Below are 16,427 nucleotides of genomic sequence, written 5' to 3'. Positions count from 1 at the left end.
TACTTCTAGAAACTTCTTTTAATGACAGTGTCCTGAAAATTCCATTTATTTCCACCAAGAGTAAGACTCAGAAATGTTGAAGGAGAAATGACTTTTAGGAGTGATACACCAGGGCTTTGTCAGATAATTAATGGACTAAATGCATAATCCCCAAACATAACCACTATCTCTCTTGCATATTCATAACTTACTACAGTTTTAAGAGAGTATTTTTGGTTTTAGAAAATAAAAAAAATTTGCAGTCAGATAGAAACCATTTTTAAGCATGACTTTATGACTTAGCAATTTCTTCAGTCTGTGATCTTGAAAAAATGGGGATAATAATGTCTCAAAAAAACTGAAGGGTGATTGAGCAGGTTACTACACATGTAGTTTTGCACAAGATCAGCCAATACATCAGGGATTCTCCGTAAACATAATAAACAATAGTTTATTCTCTTGAAAATGATTTGAAAGGGACTAACTGAATTTAATATGAAAGACAGTGAGGCCATATGAAGAAGGGCTGGACCAGAGACAGTCTGGCTGGGCTGCCTAATTTGGGAAGCTCATTTACCTTGACTTATTCTGTTTCCACATCTGCATAGCAGGGACAATGCTTTTCATTCTGCTTGCCCCAAAGGGTTGACATAAAAGAGGAAAATACACTAGTGTCTGTAAAAGAGCTTTTAAAACCATATGTACTGAATTTTTGCTCTCAGCAATGGGTAGATAAGCCTCTAGGCAAAAACAATGAAAACAAACTAAAACGTGTTTAAAAAGTATGTTTGAAGACATCAGAGAGTTACCAAGGAAGTGAACTCTTCATGAGCCAACATCCAGAGAGAAGAAAAACCCAGAGAAGCAAACCTGACATCTGATGCCTCTGCTCTCTCTTTAAAGAGAATTCTAAATCAGCAGCTGACAAGCCATCTCACAGGGTGGAGGGAATAGAAGTTGGCACTTAGGGTCTGTCAAGGAATGGGGGCCTGGAAAAATCCCCTGGCTTCAACTGGGACCCTTAAAGAGCAAAACTCTATCAGTATGAGTTGACAAGAAATAGATCTGCCTTCAGGAAGTCCAGCTTTAGATCAGGCAATATCTGATTAGATTAAAGTGATCTGTTCCTTACCTTAACTGCCTGCTGGAGCAAAATAAAATCTTTTCCCTTGGAAGGCAACAACATTTAAAGCCTCAAATTCTAAAGCCTTTTATACATAATGTTTGGCATTTGAACAACATAATCCGGAAAGCACAACAAAAAATAAGAATTAAAAAATCCACAAAATAGTCTGATAATGGGAGTTAGACAAAAATCAAGGGAAAAAAATCCCTTAAAATTCAATTAGAAGATCATAAGGATACTGCTAAATTGGTTGCCTTAAAATATAATCATTTTTTAGAAAAAGAAAGTTTGAAAATTTACTCTTAAAGTAAACAGCTTCACACCTTGTCCACTTAAGAAGTTCAATAAATTTCTAAGAGTTGTGACTAGATTGAGAAAGATGGAAGAGAAAACCTCTGGCGCTTTCTTTTTCCCATGATATCATAATTTTGTAGTTTTTTTTTTTTTTTGGAGATTTTCTTGGATGCAATGTATCACTGATACTATTCCAAAAATTGTCCTATACAATTTACTATTTATATTCTACATGAAACAGCAGATTCCACTTGGATTTTTACTATGTTTAGGTTTTTAGGAGCACCACAGAACAGATCTCTTGCTAATAAAATACAATCATTTTGACTATAATGGACTAATATAATTATCTCTTCATCAATTGCTCCATTAGTTTATTCATTAGATACTATTAGATTCATCATTAGGCCAGGAATGAATTTCTATCTTCATAATTAAATAAATTTAGTTTGTGACCTCATTACAGGAAAAAGAGACCATATTATGATTTCTAACTCTCAAGAAACAAGGTAATACATGGATAATGATGCAGGATATATTTTCAGTTTGATACAATTTTAAAGATAACTGTAAAATTCAGTAATGGAGAAACCAAGTTCATCTCAGATATGGCAATAGATATGTGGACAACAACGTTCAGGGGGAAAAACATCTATCATCTAAGACCACTAAGAGTTCATAGAGTGGTTGAGTGCTTTATTGGCCCTCTGCCATTCTTTAGATGCCCCCTGTTAAATCTGAGTATTTCATCCATTTATCACTGTAAACGAAATTTATCAATAGCATTTAGTTTTTCATTTTTATCTAGAGCTGAATTAACTCTATGCCTTCAAAACCAATGAGACTACAAGATGAGAGAACCAGAATTCTCTCATGAAAGGAAGATTGAGAAGAAGGGATTCCAAAATAATCCAAACAAGAGGTAAGAAGGTAATTAGTGCTATTCATAGATGAGAGCTTTTTTTTTGTGACATTCCTGCCCCACAATTATTTACAATCAAAAAACAGGAGATTTCTCTCTGATAGACTATGATTAGCAGAGAAATCCTCCTTAGGAAGAATTTATGGCTCCTGTGAATCCTCCTTAGGGAGACCTCATGGCTCCAAAACAGCAGGATCTAACCATAAACTGACTCTATAAATGTACCTAGTGTCCATGAAAGTGTCAGCTAAACAGGTGTCAAAAAAGGAGCCATTATTGGCAAATTTTGGCAACGTTCAAATAAGCTAGTCCAGAAGAGTCTTGACTAAGCATACGGGAACATGGTAGTTTTAGAACAAGGCTATCTTTATAGTGGATCAGAGTGTCTCAGCTTCCTTAGCAGCACAGAACAGCTTCCAATTTATTCTGAGATTCAGAGAAGTTAAGCAAACCACTCTAACTTAGTTATTTGTTCCTAATTTCAAGATTTAGAACCAAGTTCAATTGACTATGAGCCAAGTGCCACAAGAAGTATATGCCTAGGCTACCTACGCTCAGATGAATCATTTACTTGAAAAGAATGAATATAGTTAAAAAATGTTACAAATTTAAAAGTTAAAATTCACATAACTTGTTCTAAGAAAACTTCAACATACATATGAACAAATTTTTATATCTGTTGAAGATACATGTGTAGCTCCAGTCAAGCTGGGACATTTGACTTTTCCAACCTGAAGACCCAAATCCATATTGTGTAACATTAAAAACAGACAAACTTTGAAAACCAATATGAATACTTCTGGAAACTCTTGGAAAGGCAGTAAACTTAACTGGGTGGAGTTGCGGTGGGAAGGAAGGAGAGGAGTGCTCCTCTCCCAACACATTTTAAACCCACCCCTTTAGGTATCTTTCTCCTCAGAATCCATCCATTTATAGCAGTTGCTCACTCATTCATTCAGCAAATATTTATTGAGAATTTACTGTACTCCAGGCACTCAGCCTACATTAGCAGTTCCCTCAGCTTCTCTTCTGTCTCCTGTCTGCAGACCACTTCTCTCTCAACCCATTCTTTAACCAGCAAGACCTTTATATCAGTGCACAGATTCTTACCATTTCTATTATATACCTATTTGTTTCTTTGTCTTCTTTCAATTCCATTCTTGTTTGCTTACCCTGATAAGCATAGCAAAGAGCTCCAAAGAGCCCATCAGAGTGAACAGGGAATTCTCCTGAGAAGACAGGGAAGGTGGGAAAGCTATGGAAATTTAAAGCATGTGTCTCTTGTACAAATAGTTTGCCTGTATTATGATCTACCAGATTTCCAGGCATACTCCATGCCATCTTCAAACCTCTGCCTTGAGTGATGAACATATGAACAGGCAACTAAAATTGGCTATATTTGGATGTAACAGAACATGGTTTTCTCTGCAACTTGGAACTCTTTACACAGTCAAATAGAGAAAGTAGCCTAGAGACAATCATTTGGAGAGAACTGATTTTTATGAGCTTTTGGATCATAATAGAGAATACTATTATAATACATGTTTAACTTTCTATAATTTTCATCAAATATTTTCCCACAAAATATTCTCATAAATCTTACTATTTAGATTCAGTATGACTTTAGAAATTCTGTTTATTTGGGAAGTAAATGTTTGTAAATGTAAATAGATAATACAATAGTTTCTCTTTTTACTCATGAAGCATCCCAAATTTTCATCTACCCACATCTTATCAAATACTACTCTCCTTCCATTCTACACTCCTCTTAAGATTTATTTTAGTAGAAATTATCAACTGGTATAACATGTCATTATGAACAATTTCAGGAGAAACCTTCCTTTGGTTATTTTGAGGTGACTGGAAGCAAAACCCTTCTGTGGTTAGATTTCCAGGACCCACTCACCTGTCAAACAGCTCTCCTCCTGTGACGAGTTCTAGGACCAGACTGATTTCTGTAGGGGTTTCAAATATCTCTTTAAGTTTTATCTGGGGAAAGATACAAAAAAATCACGAATTTCTTATTTTCATCTTTCTAGGAAATAACTAAAACTATGACTAAAACAGCACTCTTTGTAATAGCAATATGTTGGATCACAATTAATAAAGGTTCCTCATTCAAGTATCAGGCAGTCATTTGTCACTCTCCGGTTTTTTTTTTTTTTAAACCAGTTACTTCATTTCTTTAAACGTCCTTTTGAATTTTTATATTTTTCCTTTTGATAGCTGAAAGATATCTGCCTTAGAAACACTTCCTAAATTTTGCCAAATCACCCCCATTTCTGAATTGCTCCATAACTAAAAAAACTGAAGCAAGCAAACAAAACTTTGTAAACCATTTGAAATCATCATGGTTGCTAGAGACACAAATGCCTTTTCCTCCTAGTTAGGAACTTGGAATTAGGGGTCTGAGACAGAACAGAACTAGGTTAATGTCTGTTTGTATAGAAAAGAAATCCCTCCACAGCTGAAAGGTTGCTGGTAGATGAAAAGATACTCAGAAAAGTAGTGAACATGATTGCATTGGCTTTAACAGGGTTTTCAAAGCATTCAGATAATCCATTCAATTTTGGATATTTTCCTGCTGAGAATCCTGTGACCAGGACTGATCTATATTCGAGGAAAACTCCATATTGACTTCTCTTTGAAAGAAAAAAGATAGATAATGTAAAAGTGGAAATTATATGTGGCACATTTTGTTAACTGCTCACCCAAAGCCCTTCTGCCCCTACTTCACTGCAAACAGAACTCTGATTTGTTTAGGGATGCAAGATGCCAAGTCTCCGATTATGGACCATGATTGGTTTAAGCCACCTATGATAATCTTGTTCTTCAATTTTCCAGTCTCCATGCAGTTTAGGGTGATCTTATGACTAGCTCTGACCAGTAAAATCTGAAGAGCATTCTGCTGCAGCTGAAAAAGCTTCTACTCTTCTCATTGGACTCTGCTGGTAAGGCCTTTCCACTCCTTTCTGTCTTAACTATAGACCTGAAGACTTGTGAAGACTATGGAGAAGCTATTTTAGGAGCATGAAGGAAACGCATGAAGGTGAAAGCCAATTCATTGAGGATATAGAACCAATAGATGGAAGGTGTCTGCAACCTGGACTGCATCACTGAGGAGCTGAACCATTGCTAACAACTGCCTGCCTTCTGATTTCTTACAATATAAGACATTACATTTGCTTAGACCACTGTATTCAAGTTTTCTATTATTTATAGCTGAATGCATTGCTAACTAATATATGTTTTAAGCACTTTGCCTTAAACCTAAGCACTGCAGGTTATCCTCCTGGACACCACAACTTCCTCAGAGAAATGAGTGAAATATTTTAAGTAGACGGCTCAATTCATAAAAACAAGTTATGGCCTGGAAAATGATTTTGTTCTTTTCACTTCTTCGGCTCTAGAAAGCTTTTACCCAGCTCTTTCCCTCAGTGCCTTGTCTGGACATAGCCTAGAGCAGAGCTTCTGAGAACATTTTATTTTCCCCATTCAAGTACCTCATTTATTTGAATCGTCACATTGTTTCTGAAGCAAGTACTCTCTCATAGGAGACTGAAATGACTTTGGAAGGCAATGCATTTTCTTCACAGGCATTTTTAGCAATGGCATATTAATACGACGGGCACACAAAAGGAAAAAAGCCAGTGTTTTATTAGAGTGAAACAAACCCCTCCAGTTTTTAGTTATCCTTTTATGCATGAAAATAAAGATGGTATATATTGCTGATTTGTTCATTTTGAAACTCTTCCAAGGGGCACTATTTTTAAGATTTATTCAGCTAAAGAACTGAAAAACGAGATCAGGTAAGGACAAGAGCTAGGCCATGGTGACTACTCACTGCAGCCTAAGAGTCTCCTTCTCACTGTCAGTATAGACAGTAAAGAACAAAAATCCCATTCTATAACTTTGGAGATTATTTGAAATAGTAGGTTAAAACCACTTACAATGTTTGGATGAGAGAGGCGAAGAAGAACTCCTATCTCAGTTCTTACGATTTTTTTGTCCACCTAAAAGGCAAAATGAAAAAGGGAAACTGAAAGAAACTCCCACCTTAGAAATGTCTTCATTTTAGCAAAGAATCAGAAATGGCAATAACCACCTGGATCAATCAGGTAAATGGCAGACATTAATTCCAAAGACTTTTTCTTGTGCTCTTTCCTCCCTTTTTTGTCCAGCTGCATTTCTTTCCCCTCTGCTTCAAACATAAAGTAGAACTAGTTACAAATATGGGTCACAATTTGTCAGACCCCTTGCATGACCCCTTTGCTATCAAAAGTCATTGCTGTCACCACTAAGCATAAGTTCATTTCAGCCTATTTCTCCTCCTTCTCTTCCTTTTTTTGGGGGATCCCTGTCCCAAACCCACTGAAGCTGCCAATCACTTTGCCTGCCTTTCTCCCACAGAAGTGAGCACATAATCCAGCCTATGCAATCAGAGTACTCTGCTCTCTGGCCATAGCAACTGGGGTCAGGGATATCCACCAGATCCAAGTCACCACAAACAGTCCTCTTCCCAAATTTTGCTCACATAATCAAGAAAGAGGTATTTTCCTCTAAAATTGTGAGAGCAAAGGAGGATAGAGCCACTACATGGACCATTTTTAATACCATAAGGAGACCAGTTTACTAAAAATGGAGCCAACAGAGAAAAAAACGTTGCTGAAAGATGAAGAATGAGTACTGCTGGCATAATGTGACCCAAAGGATTCAGTTATGCATAAACTAGTTTGCCCTTTGAGCCTTCTTATTTTGTCAGCCACTGAATTTTCTTTTCTACTTAAGTTATCCAGAGCTAGTTTCCACTGTGGGCCATTAAGGAATCCTAGTTGGTTCACCACTTGATCTCTGAGATAGTAGCCATTTACTCTAAGATATTACAAAATTAGGAGTGCTTCCCCTCCCCAGCCCAGTGGTTAACTTTTTTAATGACAATGAGCTGAAGTTTCAGACCTCTAAAAGTCAAATACTAGCCAGAAGGGTTTTAGTGTCCTCCTTTCTAAACAGAATCCATCAAAGCCATAATATACATAATACCTGCACTCTTACTATGGATTCTGCCATCTGAGCTGTCTAGAACCCTGTGTTACAGCTCACAAGGTTTTAGAAATGGACATACAGAAGTTTATGTGCAATTCACAACCAAGCTCTGAGGGTATAACCAAGAGACTGCTTCAAATGGAGAATGAACTCTGTCCTCTGAGTTACATCTCTCGAGGAAGAAGGGTGAGACTGAGGAGTAATCCAAGCATGCTTCTATGGTGATAACCAACCACAACTTTTAAGATGATGACAAACAACATTCATTCATTTAATTTTTATTCTCTAATGAAACATTAACCAACAAGGATATATTCTTTGAAAATAAATAATTTTCAAGGTTCTTTTACAAAGTTCAAGGGACTTTTACAAACTTTTTATGTTCTTCTGTTTGGTTGCAACATATGAATGTATTATATAGTATTTCCCGACAAATATAATTTTGTCAGAGCCTACAGCACCTCACTTCAAGAAAGTAATCAACATTTATAAATGTTTTTAGTCTCTATGAGAAGAAAAAAATGTTTATAAGAAATTGCAAACAAGTTCCCATTACAATTAGAAATTTTCCAAGAGTCTCTGTTTTACTACTCTACAAATAAAACATTAATATGGACGTATGGTTGTGCTATGACCTCTTAAACTATAATAAAATTTTTGGTCATTCATACAGTCATTTAGAAGGCTCAGGGTATTTTAATTTTTTTTTGCCAAAGAAAAATCAAATTCTCAAAATCAGTTCAAAGGAGGTGGGAAGGGATAAATTGGGAGTTCGAGATTTGCAGATACTGACTGGTATATATAAAATAGATAAACAACTTTATACTGTAATGCACAGGGAACTAAATTCGGTATCTTGTAGTAGCTTATGGTGAAAAAAATATGAAAACGAATATATGTATATTCATGTATGACTGAAGCATTGTGCTGTACACCAGAAATTGACAAAATACTGTAAACTGACTATACTCCAATAAAAAGAAGTAAAAAAAAAAATCAATTCACAATACTGCAAATCAAAAATATATTCTACTTATATTGAATGGATGCTAGTCTGAGCAAGTCAGAACACTTCTTAAAATATTCATAAATAACCAATATAAAAATGCAGCATCAGTTATAAATTTTGACTAAGATGAGAGGATGAAGATACGATCTGTGCATCTTCATTCTTGACAATTAATCTGAGGCAGTTATATATGAGGGAGGATTAACCATGAACAGAGAAAAACAAGTTGGTAAGAAATAACCTAACTCAAGTGACTACATGAAACTGATAGGTTCTGGGATTTTCATAGTGAAAGAATAAAAGAAGACATACATCTCAATACTCCCAGTGCTCTATTACTCAGGAACTTTGGAAGCTGCTTCACCAGCCTGTCCCACACACTAAACCATATCTGCAACTCAAATTATGTATTCATCAAAACTTCTATAGCACAACTAACAAACACCCAGCTCAAACTTGCTTAGGTCAAAAAAGTAATTTATTGACACAAGAAACTGGGAAGTCAGAGTAAAACCATCTTCAGACACAGCTAAATCTAGAGGTTCAGACTCAAACAATATAGCTCTTGGTCCCTCTCTCCCTTCCCACCTCTCCTTTCCAAATGGCAGAAAATATGGCCACCAGAAATCCTAAGCCAATATTCTTCAGTCTTCTATTTCAAAGGGAAAAGAGACAAGAGACCTACTCCACGTGTGTATATCTAACCTCAAGGCAGCATCCTCCATGGCCTTAGTTGCTTCCTGTGCCTTACAGGATATTCCTGTATCTAGGAACTATGTTACTGTGACAGATATGAGCATGGATCACGAGCCCTCTCCTTTGACCAGCTGTGAGGGAATAGATGAGGCTTGGTTCTTCAAAGAATAAGTATAGGTAGGCACTGAAGACTCTCTTGCTAACTGTGTTTAAAATTTGTTCCCTCCCTTTTACATCTGCATAAGGAATTACTTCCTCTGCTTCTTCCATGTCCCAGACTAATCAATAAATCATTATTAATACATTTATCAATTAGTAGTAAAATCTTGCCATCAGAATTTATATGAAAAAATGTGACTACGAGTAACTCAAATGGACCCTACCAAATAGTAATTTAAAAGTTTTTCTAGAAGCTCTTTTGAATTCCATGCTAAAATGCTGATGTCAGTCACTTAGCTGGTGAATGAGCCAAGCACACTATGTAGCATTTGTACCTCGATTCTGCTATGTTATTCTCTCCTTCTGGGCAGTAATCTTGTTGTTTTGATGCTATCAGTGACGTAAGTTGAAGGAAAGTAAAGAGGTCTAAGGAAATGATGACTCTAGTCAATATGAAGGACTGGAGTAGAGATTTGGAAAAAGCTGTTCCTCAGATCTATGTGTTTTATGGGAGGGAATAGGATCTACAGCTTTCATCATATTCTCCAAATATCTGAGGCAGAGAAAAGCTTAAAAATCTGATCTATTTAACAAGAAAATGTGTTCCATGGAACTGGAAAGTTAAGGATCTCTGGATGTATACGTAATGAATGTAAAGTACATGGTAAGGGTCTAATATAGTTTTTTAAGTGCTCAGCCTTTTATTAAACAATGCCGAGTGTACAGTATGGACGGGCTTGGAGGGCATTATGCTAAGTGAAATAAGTTAGAAAAAGACAAATATTGTAAGATATTACATGTGGAATCTAAAAAAATACAACAAACTAGTGAACGTAACAGAAAAGAAACAGGCTCACAGATGTAGAGAAGGGTGGTTACCAGTGGGGAGAGGGAAGAGGAAGGGGCAAGATGGAGGTGGAGGATTAAGAGGTACAAACTATCAGGTATAAAATAAGCTACAAGGATGTATTGTACAACAAGGGGCATATAACCAATATTTTATAATAACTATGCCCTAACCTTTAAAAATTGTGAATCACTATATTGTATACCTGTAAGATATAATATTGTACATCAACTATATTTCAATTTAAAAATACGATATTGTAAAATAAATACATAAAGTTTAAAATAATAAAACAATACTGAGTGTATGAAAAAACAAGCAAAATATGATCTTTCTCAGAGGAAAGATTTTAGGCATAAGACTCCTCTACATAATGCCATAAGAAGATAGAAGAACTTAAGTTATAAACAAGTTTCGCTCTAAAAATTCTATTGTTCAGTGGAAGATCATTTTCCTATGAGTCAAAATACCACTACCAAACAGTGGGATAACTCTAAAAGTCTTTGAAATTACTAGCCATTAATAGTCACACTAATGTTAATATAAAATGAAGAAATATTTGTTAAAGTGATGATAGTGCAATATGTGGGCTGCTGACGGCCACTCAGTGATGTCAGACAGTGGCCTGGGATATAGATACCATGGTCCATGGGTAATAGAGTACTAGAGGAAAATGCTACAGAAGTTCTTTCGCCTAGTGAAAAAAATCATCTATTACATGCAAATTTTCTACTGAGCAAGAGACATTCCACTTGTATCAAATAGGAGATCTCTCAAAAAGAGAGAAATTGTTAAAACAGGCACATGGCACTGACAGATCTCTTTCAAAGAGCTCTTGGCTCATTCTCCATTTCAGTTTCTGTAGATGCTGTTGAAGAAAATTTGGATACGGATTATAATTATTTTTTATTATTTAAAGTTTTAAAAATTTCTTCTAGCTTTGCTGAGGTATAATTGGCATACAAAACCTACACATAATTAATGTACACAACTTGGTGAGTTTGGACATATGTATATACTTGTGTTACCATCACCACTATCAAGGAAATAAACATATCCATTACCTCCAAAAGTTTCCTGTGTCCTTTGTTGTGCGTGTATGTGGTATGTGTGTGTGTTTGTGGTAAGAACACAATGTGAAATCCACCCTCTTAACAAATTTTTAAGTGAATAATACATTACTGTTGATCATAGGCACTGTGTTGTACAGTATATCTCTGGAACTTACTCATCTTGTATAACTGTAACTTTATACCTATTAAACAACAATTCTCCATCTTCTCCTTCACCCATCCATCCCTGGTAAGGACAATCCTACTGTCTACTTCTATGACTTTGACTGTTTTAGATACAAGAGTAATCATTCAGTGAATACAGATTATTTTTTATCACGATCTTCTCTACAAAACAAGGATTTCCTCACTAATACAAAATAAATGTATGTTTTTAAAATTTCATGATGCTTAAAAATGTTTTAAGGACATGAATGTCCCTAAATTAAGACTGTTGGTATTCAAACCTATTTTTCTTACTACACATTTAGTATTTATGTAATATAACATTTTCCTCCTTGTTTTCGTATTTTTTTTATCCTTGTAAAATAAGTGAGAGAGGGATCCTTTAATTTTTTCACATGACATATTTAGAGTAAACAAAAGTTTTTCTAATACAAGTATGAATTATAAGCAAATTTACTTTTTAATATGTTATGTCACAAATTAAATACTGAGATGCCTTCAAAAAGTTACTTCTTTGAGAGTTAAGTTATCTAAACTTTGGAAATAGAACAGACCAGATTATTTGGACTAGCAATCTTTTAATGTAGTTACTTCTATTTAGTTCAGAATTAATTTTTCTTAAAAGGTAATTCTGAAAAGGGTGATTATTTTTCTACTGTACTCCAGATCAGTGCTTTCAAAGCGTAATCAGAGGACCCGTCCTGGTCCCTAAGACTCTATCAGGGAATATGTGAGAGTCTCCCCGCAACTACAAATCTGAGTGAGGCTAGATTTTCTTTTTTTTGTGTACTTGAAACAAAACAACAAATTGAATGCAGAAGCAGGTGAGAATCAAACTGTCTTCTATTATGCCAGATAGTAAAGAGATATGCAAAACAATGCTATTCTTCTGAGTATTTTCAAATTTTGGAAAATAAATTTATTTTTCACTAAAGTGTTATTTATGTTAAAATATAATAGATTCGTTATTGTTATAGTTTAATTAATAAATACTTTGAAAAATTCTATTTCAATTTCTAGTATAGTAAATGTGTATTGCTATTTGGGATTCTTAATAATTTAGAGAGTAAAAAAACCTCTTAAAGCCCTAAAGCTTGAGAGCCACTATTTCAGAAAACTTAACATCATACATTTGAAAATAGAAAGAAGAGAGTAAGACTGCAATAATAATTTAAATAAAAGAAAAACGTGAATGCAGTCTCCTTTTTGCTCTGTTGAATGCTAGAGTCCAGGTTGAATGAGGTGCAGGTCATGACTTAAGTGGAGGCTGAGAAGAATCTTAAAAGAAGGAAGTTAGAGGAAAACGGGGCATTAAAAACTATCAATCCAAAGAGAGTAAACTGAGTGACAAAAATCTGGACTACAGTCAAAGTAATGACAACCAAGTAAACCAGCAGGGGATAAAGCTCAAAGGAGAACAGGACAAAAGAGTAGGCAGATAAATGACTGAGAAGCCAAGGACAAAAGACTGAGGTCAGAAAATCTTTCTCAGAGAGATTAGCTAAAAGTCATTTGTCATCTTTTTGAAACAAAGTCTCAGAGGTCCCTAGGCAACCCGACTTTGGGGGAGGTTCCTCCAAAGGTGTCATGTCTTGGAGGTCATACAGAAATGTGTCTTGACAGCCACCTCATCTCACACCTTCCCAATATCTCTCTTGTTCCAGAAGTCATTGTTTCTTTCCCACTTTTGACTTTCCCTTCCAAACACCTGGGTAGGTTAGGAAAGGGTCTGAACCCTGACATTGCCACTCAAAATGAGTGCTATTTTCCTAGAAAATAACTGTCAGGCAAGCCACAGAGGTCAACGGGCAGCTACCTGAACAACCATTATTGCCACCTGAAATTAGCGTCCAAGTGCTACTATAATTAGCATCTTGAGAAGCATCAACAGATGGCTTTAACAAATTAACATTACAACAACAAAACCCATAAAACGAAACTTCACTTTTCACAAAATATCTTAAAGAATGGTAGCTTTTAATTACTAACAATGTTCCATTATAAAAATATGTATTATTAAAATTCTAATTTATGTTCCCCAGAAAATAAACGTAAGGCTAGGATCAACACGCAGGTGTCTTATTTAAAAGGTACAAACCCAAGGCAAGGAGAATGGGGAAAAAGGGAAGTGCAGCAAAGTAAGAGATGACACAGTACAGTTTGCTCATAGGCTGCAATGAGCTGTAAAGATACAGGAGGGCACATGGGCAGCTGCATCCAACTGGCACACAGTACTTCTCCAGAGGAGCTATACATGGCCACTATGCCTTGAAGAAGTTCATGAGCAGGAGGGAAGAGGAAGGATTTACCTGCCCAGGAACCTCCTCCTGTCTCCCACTGGTGAAATCTCGCCCAGCAGTGTTAACTTTTCCATACTTCTGGGTTGTGTATCTAGTCTCTTTGGCATTCACTTATGATGCCATATCCCTTGTCATCAAATCTAGAAGTAGGTGGAGGAGACAGAAATTTCAGGTGTCTGTCTGGTGGTCTAGTGCATGAAGTGACCAGTGGGCAATCCAGCCCTCTCTGGTCTGGAAGACATGCAGGCAGAAGGAATCTGAGGAGGCCCATAAGTTTTGTTCAATCACAACACACTCCTGAGTTTTTAACAGTCACAGGTAAACCAGATTGATAGCAGTAGAACCACAGTTCGGCTTTTTTAATTTATTGTATTTTATTGCTCATTAGAAAGAGCTTTGTCTCCCACTTATGTTCTTTGTGTCATTGCTCTAGTAGCCAATATGAAATGGATAATCATAAAGTGGCTTGGATACATGGGGTTTTTCTGTAAAGCCTTATTTTAGCTCCTCTATTTAAGCTGCCCTAACTGTTCAAAGAAATATATCATTTCATTCTCATTAAGTCAAGTTTCAAATAGTCAACTTTAATGGCTTTTGATATACTTTCAATATAAAACATACTTTTTGAAGAATATACATTAGAAAAAAATTAAACAATTTAATAAGAGTCATTATACTGACTTGTACAGTTTTAAAACTCCAAAGAAATCAAGATTCGTTAATATTGAAAGAAATCCCAACTTTGCTATTTGCCTCCATGAAGGGAAGAAAGAGAAATGGATAAGAGGTATAATTCTAGAGTAACTTCAGTGAAAAAGACTCCATCATTGGAACAGAACTGATCAGCTATGAGTCCTCATTAAGATACACAGCAGATATGAGGTTGGGAAGGTTGAGGAAAAGAAGGGAGGAAGGATTCTAAACATGTGAAGAAAGTAATAAAGAATTAAGAGGAAAAAAGGAAAACCAGTTTCTGCATGTGAGAATGATGGACAGAGACATGTGGCGAATGAACTGGAGAAAAAGAGAAGGACTACAACATCAGATTGCTGGTGGACTAGATCCTCTTGGCTATCCTCATTGTGATCTAGATCTAGATTTTGGAACTTCAAAACCTCTTGGCAAGTTAGGGTGACCTATGTGACTAGAGATTACTGCTCTACTTCCTCTAGGAGTCAGTCAAGTAAAGCAGCATTTCCACATAAAATGGTCAGCTTCATCTCATTTTCTTTGCAGGGATTGAGGCCATAAGTCTTATTTTGTCCCTGTTATTTTTCTGGCTTCTTAGGCTTATTTTTGGTTTAAACAATGACCAGAGAACATAATGTGAAGTACAGAACTGTGATTCTTAGATCCTTTGTGGAAGGAGGCAAAATATAAATTATTAATGGATAAATAAATAAATAAGACAAATGCCTTACGTTTTCACAATTCTTTGTGCATAGCTTCTGCTTAATTTAGCATCTTGTTTTCTGACATATCAACAAGTACACATTGTCACTAACATACTTGGTGAAAAGACTTGGCAGCTGGAGCTTTGTTAAATTCAAGAATGAGTTTTAACCCACAAGGATTTGAAAGCTAGGAACTGCTGTTTGAACACGCAAAAATCAAATGTGGGACACAGATAAAAACACTGAGCTTTTCTTACATGAGTCTGGTATCTCCAATAACTACAGAATTTCAGTCAAGTCTGATTACTCTCTTTATCTTCTTGACCTAACAGAAACCTGGGCATCTCATGACTTCTTTACAGTCTTCTCAAGTGGTGAATTGTTTTCATCCCAGTAAGAAATGTACCATAGGGCCTAGAAGGAGGATAGGTATCCTTTTTGATACTCATTACTATGTCCACACTATTTCTCCTCCCTTGTGCCTCTAAAACTCTAGCTGCTTTGAAATGTCTGCCATCAGCCAATACAACCTGCAAACTCTCCTTGTTGTAACCATCTTACTGTCTTCTTCTCACTCATCCTATACTGAAGATTTTAGCATATTTTAGCAACTTTATTTCATCATTCTTAACAACAACTTTCATATGAATGCTCCATTCAACATCCTTACCTCTTAATTTCTTTACCACTTTCTCAATTCCAACATTATCTTCCCTCACTCATCCTTACTAACCTATTCTTATGGTTATATCCCAGGCCTCATCATTACCACCAATTGTACCACTTCAAAAATACCAATTTCTAACATCCCACTCTCTGCTTTCTACCTCCTATTTTTTACTCTCACTTAGCTGAGATTCCATGGTCCATGAAGATAAGCACTGATCTACACAAACACACAAAATCTATGGGATGCAGCAAAAGCAGTCCTGTGAGGGAGTTCATAGCAACACAGGCCTTCCTCAAAAAACAAGAACAATCTCAAATAAACAACCTAACTTACCACCCAAAAGAATTAGAAAAAGAAGAGTAAACAAAACCTAAAGTTAGCAGAAGGAAAGAAATAACAAAGATCAGGGAAGAAATAAAATGGGGACTTAAAAAAAAAATAGAAAAAAATCATACTAAGAGATGGTGTTTTGAAAGAGTAAACCAAATCGACAAATCTCTGGCCAGGCTCACCAAGAAGAAAAAAGGACACAAATAAACAAAATAAGAAAGGGAAATGGAGAAATCAGAACCAACACCACAGAAATACAAAAAACCATAAGAGAATACTGTGAACAATTACATGGCAATAAATTGGACAACTCAGAAGAAATGGATGAGTTTCTAGAAACATACAGCCCACCAAACCTGAATCAAGAAGAAACAGATCATTTGAACAGCCCAATCACTAGAAGTGAAAAAGTATCAGCAA

At 35.9% G+C, this 16,427-nt stretch overlaps 1 protein-coding gene across 2 annotated transcripts in view; it reads right to left on the bottom strand.

Moving 5' to 3' along the window:
- Positions 1-16,427, bottom strand: part of CAMK4 (calcium/calmodulin dependent protein kinase IV) — a 211,531-nt gene that overhangs the window by 84,845 nt on the left and 110,259 nt on the right. For both annotated transcript variants that reach the window (XM_032476487.1, XM_006192562.2), the window contains 2 exons: positions 6,272-6,334; positions 4,228-4,310 (listed from right to left, as the gene is read on the bottom strand). In XM_032476487.1, coding sequence (XP_032332378.1) covers positions 4,228-4,310; positions 6,272-6,334 — 146 coding nt within the window. The remainder of the gene's footprint in view (positions 1-4,227; positions 4,311-6,271; positions 6,335-16,427) is intronic.

Source organism: Camelus ferus, chromosome 3, assembly GCF_009834535.1.
Source record: "Camelus ferus isolate YT-003-E chromosome 3, BCGSAC_Cfer_1.0, whole genome shotgun sequence".
Taxonomy (NCBI): domain Eukaryota; kingdom Metazoa; phylum Chordata; class Mammalia; order Artiodactyla; family Camelidae; genus Camelus; species Camelus ferus.
Note: the sequence above shows the minus strand (reverse complement) of the source record. Positions and strands in the feature narration are given on the sequence as shown.